The 12,731-nt window shown below is 42.8% G+C and overlaps 1 protein-coding gene across 2 annotated transcripts in view; it reads right to left on the reverse strand.

The window, feature by feature from the left end:
* PACS1 (phosphofurin acidic cluster sorting protein 1) overlaps positions 1 to 12,731 on the reverse strand; it is a 191,755-nt gene that overhangs the window by 22,340 nt on the left and 156,684 nt on the right. For both annotated transcript variants that reach the window (XM_079103307.1, XM_079103306.1), the window contains exons 2-7: positions 11,940 to 12,027; positions 4,841 to 4,930; positions 4,048 to 4,173; positions 649 to 793; positions 296 to 387; positions 133 to 213 (exon numbers count right to left, since the gene is read on the reverse strand). In XM_079103307.1, the coding sequence (XP_078959433.1) occupies positions 133 to 213; positions 296 to 387; positions 649 to 793; positions 4,048 to 4,173; positions 4,841 to 4,930; positions 11,940 to 12,027 (622 nt within the window). The remainder of the gene's footprint in view (positions 1 to 132; positions 214 to 295; positions 388 to 648; positions 794 to 4,047; positions 4,174 to 4,840; positions 4,931 to 11,939; positions 12,028 to 12,731) is intronic.

The following is a 12,731-nucleotide window of genomic DNA, read 5'->3' on the forward strand; positions in this document are numbered from 1 at the left end:
TGCATGGGAATCTTGATGGAATAACCACGAGCTGACAGATTTTCAAAGCCCCATTAGATCTAAATGTACCACTCCCCTCCCACCCCAGAGGAAAGCCTCAGCTGCAGCATGCCCAGGACCTGGGCGGCTCACCCTCGTGATGGCTGAGGTTGAGGTCAGTTTCCTTCGGGTCTTCTTTACTTTGCGTAGATCTTCATCTTCGTAGAACAGGTCCTAAGTGGACAGGGGATGGAATGAGGCCATGAAATTCCAGAAGCTTTCCAGACACTCCACAGAAAAGGCTGTGGGAAGCTACCTGTCCATGCAAGGGATCATCACTGCCTTCCTGCTCTGATGAGAAGCTTTCCTCCTCCTCCTCAGAATAGTTGTCAATATCAGGAGAACGATCTGGAACAGACAACTTGAGTGAGGCAGCCTTGTCCTGGAACATCCACCTAAGAGACTTGTATGGACAGAAGGCAGCAGAGATGGGCTGCAGAGGAACTGAGGGGAGGCCATGGCCATGGCCATACTGTATTTCCAGGGATCTCCAAGCTCCTCTTGTCTGGACACATTTCAGGAAGGCCTTGCTCAGCTTTCCCAGGACAGAGATCAGGGGACAGGGACCCTTATCTCCTGTGGGGTCCCTAGACACTGCATATATCTCACCAGACAGCTTGGACTTGATTCCTTCATGATCAATGGGCTGACTGGACAGCGAGTAGATCTTTATTTCTGCCACCGGCACTGAGGCGTCCTTCACATTGCTGTGCAGGCCAAGCACCAGAGCGCCTTCGTGAGGGTGCTGCATCACCTGCAAGCAGAGTGGCCATGGAAGCACCTTCACGCGGGTCACAGGGTTGTTGTTTTTATTAGTACAAATGAGCATGCAAACCCGCAACAAGGGCACATTCTCCTTCTCACTTCCAAGTCCACACCTAGTGGACTCCTGCTGCCTTCAAGCTTTTACTTTAAAACTATTGCCAAGCTGGGTACACTGGCATGTGCCTGTAGCCCCAGATACATGAGGCTGAGGAAGGAGGATCTCTTGAGCCCAGGAATTTGATCTTAATGTAGTACTACATTAGGATCTTAATGTAGTAAGATCCTATCTCAAACAAAACAAAACACTCAAACCAAAAAAACTATCTCCAAAAGCCAACCACTGGTCAAGGTCATGTACTTAGAGATACTAATCCAGATCTGAGACTGAAAATGATTGCTAATCCTTAGGACTGCATGTTAGCTTAAGCACTTCACAGAGAAACTAGTTCTCAAGGCTGGTGGGGCCCATCCTACCAGTGGTGGTCATTTGACTCTGGCAATGAGGAATAAGGGCTAAAGAACATAGGGAAATGGCAGGATTTGACATAGTGGGGGAAATGGGAGTGTTGGCTTTAATCTACCGACTCCCAATCTCTCACTCTGGTACAAAACCTGAAAAGGACAGAAAGATGGGTTGGGACTATCTCATATATTCTACTAGGACACAAACTTTTTCCTTATTTAATTTATTAAAGTACAAAATAATTTTTAAAACAACTTGCAGCAGCAGCTCGTGAGGCTGAGGCAGGAGTATCATGAATTCAAAGCTAGCCTCAGCAACTTAGTGAGGCTGTAAGCAACTCAGTGAGACCCTGTCTCTAAATAAAAATATTGAAAAAAGGGTTGGAGATGTGGCTTACTAGTTAAGCATCCCTGGGTTCAATCCCTGGTAATAACAATAATGACAAAAAATTGACTGGAGGCTCCTCAGCCTTTGTTAGGACTGAGAGGATTCTCTGGCACTTAAGAGAACTGCACAAGCAACAAAGTGCTGAGAAAAATGAGCCTGCTTCTTCCTGCTGAAGAAGGGAGTTAGAAATGTGAAAGGGGACAGCTGGGAAAGTTCACAGGTGAGGCTGAAACTGAAGCTACCACTCTGTGCTCACGGTAAGAGGTCAGGTGGAAGGAACATGGCACAGGTGTGTCTGCAAATGCGCGCGCGCACACGTGTACTTCCCAGCTTTCCCTGTGCAGAGGCACAGTGGGAGTAATGAAGGTTACTCAGGGAAGCCAGCATATCTTGGGCTCCTTTTCCTTTTTCCTTTCCTTTCCTTTTCTTTCTTTCTTTCTTCTTCTTCTTCTTTTTTTTTTTTTTTTTTTTTTTTTTTTTTTTTTGTGGTGCTGGGGATGCACCCAGGGCCTTGTGCATGTGAGAAAAGCACTCTACCAACTGAGCTATATCCCCAGCCCACATTTTGGTTTTAAAATACTATTCTCCACTACAAAAAACCCAGGACTTCTCAGAGAATGAACTCATTCCAGGGTTGGGTTAGGGAAAGAACAAGATGAGCATGGAATATTTTGTGCCAGAAAGTAAAGTATGTAAAGAATGAAGGGCCATATCAAAAAGAGCATGGAAGCCAGCTTTCAGGAGCTCCAACTGGCCAGATCTGAGACAACTGGAACATCAAAATAAAAAAGGTAGTAGCATATTAAACCCCATCAAATAAATGTCCTTTTAGGAACCCAGGGTGCATAACTGATACAAATAAGTAAATCAATTAGTAAATAGGGGAGAAGGGAATGCTCCATCTTACGACAGACACAACTGGTAATATAGGAGGAAGGGTGGGACTAGATAGTCACAGTTCAGCAAGCATCAAAGTACCAACCAGTTCAGGCAGGCATTATTAATAGACGCTAAAACTAGTTGGTGAAAAAGATAGTCAGATAGCCTCAAAATAACTCTACATAGAATATTTGTTGTTAATAAGTACAAAGTACTCATTAATTTTATAGTGGAAAATCCTGGCAGATACCATCTTTGCTCAGTGATAAAAGTTATTACCACCAGTCAAGGCACAAAAGAACACTGTGCAGCAACCCTACTTAGGTGGGTAATTCTGCCAAAAAATGCACAAACCGAACCTAATTTTGAGACAATGGCAAGATAAACCTGACCAAGTAATAAGTCTGAACTCTCAAACACAGAAAGATCATGAAACACAAGGAAAATCTGGGGACTCTGCAGACTGAAGGAGGTCACAGAGACATGGCAACAAAACACCACCTGGACTCCTCAATCAGATCCTGGGCCTCTGGAGGCTACTGAGACTTCAGCACCACCTGACTGGGGGCTGGGGCAGGATGGTGTCAGCTCTGATTATTATGGTGGCATGGAGCTTGGGTAGGAGAACATCTTGTTCTTAGGAAATTAACGTAGTACACTACTACTAATGTGCAATGGGGTGCCTTGCCTGCAACTTACTCTCAAATGGTTTGGAAAAGAAAGTGATACACATAAGGGACACAGAGGATAATGAGGTAATGGTGGTAATATGCTAACAAAAGAAGCTGGTGAATTTAGAACACAAAAATTCTTCATATTTTTCTTTCAACTTTTCCATAATGAAATTAATTTATTTTTAAAGTTATAGCTGGATAAAGTGGTACAAGCCTATAGTCCCAGCTACTTTGGAGTCTGAGGTAGGAGAATCACTTGAGCCCAGGAGTTTGGGGCCAGCTTGGGCAACAAGGTGAGACCCCCATCTCAAACAACCACAACCACAACAACAAAACAGTTAAAGAAAAAGTTTTTTATGAAGAAGAAAGTAATTGATAAAAGGAGGTATACCCAGGGTTTGGGGTTGTAGCTCAGTGGTACAGCACTTGCCTAGCACATGTGGGTTTGATCCTCAGCACCACATAAAAATAAATAAGGGGCTGGGGTTGTGGCTCAGTGGCAGAGCGCTTGCCTAGCGTGTAGGAGGCACTGGGTTCAATTCTCAGCATTGCATATGAATAAAAAAAAATAAAAGTCCATCGACAACTAAAATAAATAAATAAATAAATAGATAAATAAAAATAAATAAAAGTTACTGTGTCCATCTACAACTAAGAAAAAAATTTTTTAAAAAAAGAGGTATGCCCTGAATTTTAAACAAAATAATTAACTTACACAGTAAAACTGAACACCTGCTAGCAGGCTGGGGAAATCACATGTTGGGCATGGACAGCTGGGCCCTGCACATCTCCTGGCTCTCTGACCGACAGGTCAGAAGTTTGAGATTGCTCTCTGCTCACCTCTGCCATGTTGATGAGTCCCACAGCTAAGGTCTTATAGCCCAAGATGGTCCGGTTCTTGTACCGCTTCCTCCTTTGCAACATGATCTGCAGTTTGTTGGCATCTCGCTTAAGGAAATGAGGGTACTAGGAGCACAAACAAGAGTCCAGACAGTTGCCAAGCCACCAGCTCTTGCGGGGTTGGGGCCCTGCTAAAGGACACATCCCTTGTGTGCTTCTGTTTCTCCTGTCTGTGCAGGGGGTGGTCAGGGGACAGAGAAGTGATGGAGGGGCTAGCTCTGTCTGGTGCTTGGCTCCCCAACAATTCTGGGCTCCACACAGGTTCAGAACTGCCTCTTCTCTTGCTCCTGGTCAGGTTTCCTCCACGTGTTTTAAAGTGCGCTACTGGGATTACGGTGAGAGATGTGCTGAGGGGATGAGGAGGAGGAGGATGGGAATCACCAAGGGGAGGGTAACAGGAGACTGCTGGGCTGTGTGCTGTGGGTTACTAAGGAGAGTGGTGGGTAGGTAGCAGGGCACAGTAAATGGCTATTGCGGTATCTAAGGGGAGGGAAAAGAAGACTGAGCTGCAGCGCACATCTCAGCAGCCTATCTGGTCTGAGCACCCCCTTGTGGCAGACTGAGTACTTCTCTGGACTCTGCCATAAACCTCTAAGTAGGTACGTGACTTTTGTTCTTTCCTGCCCAAGATGGGCTCTGGTTGCTCTTGGGGAAGACAGTGACCAGGTTCAAGCACTGTTTGGGGAATAGACTGGCTATGGCATGTTAGACTGAAAATCTAGAAGATTCTTACCTGAAGGGAGAAGGTTAACTGGAGCTCGGTCTCTATCAGGCCACTAGCTGGCAGGATGATCTCATTGGAGCGAAGTATTCTTTTTGACCCCTGAAACCAAGAAAAACAACTCCTAAAGACTACAACATCTCACTCCCAACATCTCACCAGTTTTAGCTGTACATATTTGAATCAAGCCTGGCACATCCAAGCCATGCCTGTGCAGGGCTTTCCACTGGCTTTCCGGGCCCCTGGAAAGGATATGCAAAGCTCACTCCCTCCAAGTCTGCGCATCTTCTCCATTCGCACTCCCCAGACCACCACATGCAACTTGCTAAATAACTTCATCCACCCAGCACTCCTCACCCCTTAGCCTACATTTTTTCACACAGGACATCTCACCTTCCAATAGCAACAGCCCTTGTTATTTGGACTTTACCATCCAAACATGTGCCATACACATCTGCAAACATTTCTATTCCAAATGCACTATCTGAACATTTGGGATAATCACCTTGCCACAAGGGACTGGCAAGTGCAGGCGCCAGGGAGCAGCAGTGCATGGGGAGGTAGGTCACAGCAGTCTGGCCCCTTTCAAGCACTATGATTATTCTCATCTTTCCACTATTTCCCAAAGATTTAACTTTCCTTTTGTTTTGGTACTAGGGATTAAAGCCAGGGTGCTTTACTGAGCCTCATCCCCAGCCTTTTTTTGTATTTTATTTTGAGTTAGGGTCTCACTAACGCATAGGGCCTCACAAGTTGCTGAGGTTGGTCTTGAACTTGCAATCTTCCTGCCTCAGCCTCCTGAGCCATTGGGATTATAGGCATGTGCCTGGCACCTGGCAAGATTTAGCTTTCATAGGCTCCAGCATTTGTTTTCTTTCTCCTCTCTCTCCCTCCTTCCCCTCCCCCCGACTTAAAAAAAATTTTTAGTTGTAGATAGACGCAATACCATTTTTTTAAAATTTATTTTTATGTGGTGCTGAGGATTGAAACCAGTGCCTCACACATGCCAGGCAAGTGCTCTACCACTGAGTCACAACCCAGCCCAGTATTTGCTTCTTTAAGGTATCTGGGGCACTACCAATTTGGGTCCAATTTCAAAATTATCTTTGGTATCTTTACATATCATTTATAAAATCTTTTACAGTACAGAACAAAGCCATTTGTATTTAGTACTACAACACCGTTACAGCATAAAAATACCTATTAGCTGGGTACAGTGGCGCATGCCTGTAATCCCAGCAGCTCAGGAGGCTGAGGCAGGACCATCACAAGTTCAAAGCAAACTTCAGCAAAAGCAAGGTGCTAAGCAACTCAGTATGACCCTATCTCTAAATAAAATACAAAATAGAGCTGGGAATGTGGCTCAGTTAGTGATCGAGTGCCCCTGAGTTCAACCAGGGTGCCCCTGGTACCCTGCTAAAAAGAGTATTAATGTATTTAAAATTAAATTACTGGTATTTTAAGTTCTTCTTGATTAAAATAAAAAATTCTTGGTGGGCCGTCATAGAGATATTTAAGAGTGGTGCGGTGATATCTGAGGAAGCTGGCTGAGGTTTTTGGATGTCTGAAAATGCATGGATATTTTTCCCATTTAAAAATGAAATACAGGCTCCTGCTTTCTAACGTACCGTCAAGAAGAGATTAGATTTCAAGGAATGACTATGTATCATCTTCTCACTTACTTTGCTTATTATCTCTTTCCCTTCACTACAATGATTTTCACATTTTTTGGTCTCTGGAATTTTTTACATGCTTAAAAATTATTAAGGATCCCAAACAGCTTTGTTTAGATATCAATATTTACCATACTATGAGTTAAAGCAGATATTTAAAAATATGTATCAGTTCATAATAACATAATGGATTGTGTATTTACAAACATACATTTTAATGAAAAATATATTTTCCAAAACCAAAATATTTTCATGAGATGGCATAGTTTTTCAAATTACATTTTTTATTGGGATATAATTCAAATACCATAAAATTCACCCACTTAAAGTACATAATGCAATGGCTTTTAGCATGTTTGGAGTCATGTAACCATCAGCACTGAATGAGAATGTTCTCACCATGCCACAAAGGCATCCCCAGTTGCCCCAGCTGCCCACCTCTCTTCTCTTGCCCTGTGCAGCTGGTTTACCTACTTTCTGATTGAGGGGCTTTTCATATATTTTATACACACTTTCTGGTTCTGGACATTTCATATAAATGGAATCATACAGTCAGTGGTCATTTGTAACTGGCATCTTTTACTTAGCATAATGTTTTTGTTAACTTGTTTCATTTTTTTGTACTGCAGGGCCTCCTGCATGCCAGGCAAGTACTCTACCTCTGAGCCACACCCACAGGCCTTTTTATTTTTATTTATTTTTTTTAAATTTTGAGACAGGGTCTTGCTAAGTTGCTGAGGCTGGCTTTGAACCTGCCTTCTTCCTGACAGCCTCTCAAGTTGCTGGGATTACAGATATGGACCACTGCATCCAGCCCAGCTAGCATAATGTTTTAAAGGTTCATATTTGTTGAAGCATGGATCTATCTCATTCTTTTTATTGCCAAACAATATTCGACCCTAAGAAGAGACACCATTTTATCTATCTACTCACCAGTTGATGGACTTGAGTTGTTTCCACTTTTTAGCTACTGTGAACAGTGCTACTATGGACAGAGGCATGCTAGACTTTGTATTTTCATGTGCCTTGGGTATAACCCAGAAGTGGAATTCTAGGTTCCTTTTGAGGAACCACCAGAATGTTTTCTCAAGTGGCTATACTACTTAACATTCCTAGTAGCAGTGTATAAAGGAGATGCTATGATTTACATTTCTGTAAATATTTTTTTAAACATTTTTTTAGTTATAGATGGACACAATACTGTAATTTGTTTATTTTCACGTTTTTCTGCTTCATCTTTATTTTTATTTTTATACTGTAGATGCACAAACACCTTTGTTTGTTTGTTTAATGTGGCACTGAGGATCAAACCCAGTGCCTCACACATGCTAGGCAAGCGCTTTAACACTGAGCTACAAATCCCAGACCTCTGCAAATCTTTTTAATGTACGGCCTCAGATGAAGGGTGGGTTCTCATGCCCATTGTGTATTCCATTTATTGAAAAATACTGGTTGGAATAAATTAAAAAAAAATCCAGACTTGTATGTGGAAAAAGGAGAAACATTTTAAGTTTTTTTCTGGTAAGTATAGATTACAGTTTATCTTTCTTTGATATTACACCCAAACCCTACAAGGAATAGCTTTTTTTTTTTTTTTTTAATTAATGAACCCAGGGGCACTCTATCACCAAGTTACACCCCTAGTCCTTTTTATTTTTTTTGAGATAGGGTTTCACTAAGATGCTGAGGCTGGCCTTAAGCTTGTGATCCTCCTGCCTCCTCCTCCCAAATTGCTGGGATTACAGGCACATACCTACATGCCTGGCTCATGGGGTAGCTTCTCCCCCACTCCCCTAAATTTTTTAGTTGCAGATAGACGTAATACCTTTATTTTATTTATTTTTTTTATGTGTGGCTGAGGATTGAATCCTTACACATGCCAGACAAGCACTCTACCAAAGAGCCAAAACCCTAGTCCATGGGGTATCTTTTTTTTTTTTTAATATTTTTTTTAGTTGTAAGTGGACATGATACCATCATTTTATTTTTATGTGGTGCTGAGGATCAAACTCAGGGCCTCACATGTGCTAGGTGAGCGCTCTACCACTGAGCCACAACCCCAACCCCATGGGGTATCTTAAAGGTTAGTTGCAAAGTAGAATTCTAAACCATATCAATAAGGCCTCTACACTCGTATATCAAATCCACTCAATTAATGAAAAAAGGGACATCAATGGAAAAAGCAGGAAATCAGAATGAAATCTGTGATTTTTTTTTTTTTTTTTGTACTGGTGATTGAACCCAGGGGCACTTAAACATTGAGCCACATCCCCAGCCCTTTTTAATATTTTATTTAGAGACAGGATCTCACTGAATTGCTCAGAGCCTCACTAAGTGGCTGAGGCTGGCTTTGAACTCAAGATCCTCCTGCCTCAACCTCCTGAGCCCCTGGGATTACAGGTGTGCACTACTCTGCCCAGTTATGATAATTTCTTAGTTTTGATAAATGTAATATGACAAAGAAAGATAAATATTGGGAGAAACTAGGTGAGGGATATAGGAACTTTTTGTACTAGCCTTGCATTTCTTTTGTACAGTTAAGTTATTTTAAGATAGAAAGTTAATAGTAAAATCCAATTCATTGGTCTGTTCTTTGGATGGATCTTTTATCCAGCTTGGTTTTGTAGCCTCAAGCATTGGTCATTTGGAAAATGATGATTTACTCAGTTATGCAAATCCTTTGCAAGAGACAAATGCCCTTATACAACATTAAAACTCAAGATCATTAATGCCACCTCTTTTCTCTTCAAAAAGTCTTTAAGACTTGGGAAGCTGTTAGACTTACAGGGACTGAGGCAGGTTTTTCCAGAATTCTGATTTTCACTTGAAAGCTCAAGTTTTATTGTTGGCAATGATCCTTGGGCTCTTCCTTGAAGCCGCAGGTCCACCTTGCTGGTAACTGAGATGCCTTGCAAATACCTGAGTCTCAACAACCCATTTGACAATTTTTTTCAAGTAAAAAATGGTGTCCTGTGAAAAAGCAGCATAGTTCATAGGCATGTGTCACTGTGCTTCTCTGTGGACTGCAAATGCCCCATGCACACTGCCCGTTTCATCACAGCATCACACAAATGTGCATAGGGGACGGGTGACAGTAACAGCAGTTTTTACTGCTTCCGTAGGGACATTCTTAAGTGAAGCTGGCTTTCCCTTATGTTTGCATGGGTGTATGATTGGATGAGTGTCCCCCAAAGGCTCGTGAGTGAAAGGCTTGGGTCCCTAGTGGCACTACTGACGTGCTGGCATCTCCTGGGAGGGAGTCAGGCCCCTGTGGCATGCCCTTGCAGGGGATGGGGGCCGCTGGTCTCTTCCTCTCCCACTACTTCATGCTCTTACCTTATCACAGGCACAAAAGCAATAGGGCCAAGTAACCATGGACTGAAACCCCTGAAGTCATGGGATAAAATAAATCTTTGCTCCTTCAAGCTGATTGTCTCAAGTATTTTGTGGCAGTGATGGAAAGCTGGTTAACACATGGGACCCACAGGGTGATGACTGCTGGTGCATTCTGGTGTATTTGGACTGCAATTTCACCCAATTGCTCTTGTGCCTTTAGAGCGAGTGTCAAGACAGGGCAAAGGGCAAACAAAGCAACATTACTGAGAAAACAGCTCCAGCCTCCTATCTCCTTGAAAAGTGTCTTAGGGATCTAAGGGTCTATGGACCTCATTTTGAGCATTGTTTCTCTACTAGAACACAAAACTCTTTTTTTCTTTCCGGTACTGAGAATGGAATGCAGGGCTTCAAGTTCACCAGAGAAGTTCACTGAGCTTTATTCTCAGCCCTAGGCTCCTCAAAGGTGGGGATTTTTGTCTGTTCCTCTCCACCCCCGTATTCCTTGTGCCTAGAACAATATTTGGCACATTTGAGAGGCTCAGCAAGTAATTATTAAATTAAATGAATAAGCAGGTGACTAAATAAATGAACGCAATAATATCTGTAATTACTTTCAGTTGCTTGGAAGTAAAGTAATAAAAGAAAATCCAGAATATTTAGAGTTCTTAGTGTAATTTAAAATTTTATAGAATATTAAATATCTAATTGGGAAATAAATATTGTTTTTTTGGCAAAAGCATTTAACTGCAGAAAAGGCAAAAGCAACAGGGAATGCTGAAAACCATACCAACAGTGTATGTAGGGAAAACAACAGCCTTTAGCAAAGGAAACGACTCCTGAAAACTGGAACACTGCCTGTGACCTAGAAATGGGACAAAATCAGGAAAGGAGGTCAAGATACTAAAAGCTGCCCCTTCACATCATTTCCCACTTTTGTTTTTCCAACACAGTGTCAGGGAATGCGTCACAGATTTGGGAGGAACTATGTACGAAAATAGGGAATCAGAATATAAGGGTCCTGAGGTTGTGGCTCAGTGGCAGGGCACTTGCCTAGTATGGGTGAGGCACTGGGTTAGAATCTCAGCACCGCATATAAAAATAAAAATAAAGGTCCATCAACAACTAAAAAAATATATATATATAAAAGAATATAAAGGTGGGACATGCAGAAATCCACAATGAGCAATGAAAACATTTAAGTTTTGAGGACCAACAGAACCCAAGGACCTCAATGTATGATTCCCACACTGTGAGGGCTATGGATGGGGATTTTAATGGAGGTAGTATTAGTACAACAAACTGCTGCCTAACCATTAAGCCAGCTAATAAAACATTCTGGTTAGTTAGGACCTGCCATATTTAGCTCATCATTTTTCAATAAATGCGATTCAGTAAGTGCACCATCCTCAAGCTGAAGAATGCTTAACGACTGCAGAGGCACTTCGGAATCTCACTAAGCTCCAGGGAGTCATCAATAGAAAGGATCTGTCTATGAAGGAAGACCTGGAAATGGAGTTCAGCGAAACACGAACTGTGCTCTCTGGTTTCCAGTCTAGCTCTGCCACATGGTGACTGGCTGGCAATAGGAAAGCTCCTCCAGGCCGTGATGCTATTTCTCCTCCTTCCTGCCCTGAATTCAGGAATGCTTAGGGGTGCAGTGTTTGAGTTCCTTGAAAATACTGAATTAAGTGTAATTAAGTGTAAGGAGTTAAATGTGACTGTCCAGAAGATAAACATCCCAGCAAATTTTACACCGCCAGTTTCTTAAAACCATATGGAAAAACTCCAACGTGCTGCCCAACCTAAAAGTCCTAGGACTAAGAAACTGGCAACAGCCACTCTAGTCATCGCTGAGCAGTTCAGACAACACTCTGGCCTCTCTCAGGGGCCCTGGCAGAGAGGAAGGGCACTTGTGTTCCTCAGACAGAGAAAGCAAGCTATAAGGAGGTAAGTGCCATGACTAAGGCAGAAGGAGACTCAGAAGGTTTTGAGATTAGCTGAGGAAGAGAGAGAGGCGGCTCCAAGGAACTTTCTGAAGCCCCGGCACTGGGCAGTTGGCCACCCAGCTTCCCTAGACCCCGAGCATACACTGCTCAACTCACCTGCAGCTTCACCGCGATGACCACTGAGTTAAGATCTTTGTCCATTTCTTTTAGCATGACGAGCTTCTTCAGGGTCAAGCTGAATAGCCTGGAAAAACACAGAGAAAGAAGACCCTGTCAAATACAAGGAACTTATAAGGAAGTCTGCTGGGAGGAGGCCACTCTCAGTCTGCGGAGTTCCCCTTCAGCAAAAGTGTGTCCCTTCATTTGACTTGTATACTTGAAAAGTGAACAAAGGCACATCACTCCACGTACCTTTGTGCAAACCCATCTACCTCAAGCTGAAGCCAACATGCTCAGGGTGGCAGAGGACAGGGAGGGGTGGGAGACATTTATTTGCCTAACCAGGTCTTCTTCTACCTACCACCTAAGCATACCTGAAACCTTCAGAGATGATTTTGTTTTGCTTTGTTTTGTTTGTACCAGGGTTGGAACTCAGAGGCACCCAATCACTGAGCCACATCTCCAGCTTTATTTTGTATTTTATTTGTATTTTATTTAGAGACAGGGTCTCACTAAATTGCTTAGTGCCTCACCATTGCTAAGGCTGGGTTTGAACTCATGATGCTCCTGCCTTGGTCTCCTGAGCTTCTGGGATTACAGGTGTCTGCCACCCATACATGTGAGTTTTGACAACATGGTGATAATCCACTGAACACGTCAGATACCACTTGGTGGGACATGATTTACATGGTCACAAATTCACTTTCACCTGAATTTTGCTCCAGAAAACCTTCAGGGCCACATCAGGAAACTGCCTTTGACTAGCAGTGATAGGCCCACCCCCTGCCT

This window comes from Sciurus vulgaris, assembly GCF_902686455.1.
Source record: "Sciurus vulgaris genome assembly, chromosome: 11".
Lineage (NCBI taxonomy): Eukaryota > Metazoa > Chordata > Mammalia > Rodentia > Sciuridae > Sciurus > Sciurus vulgaris.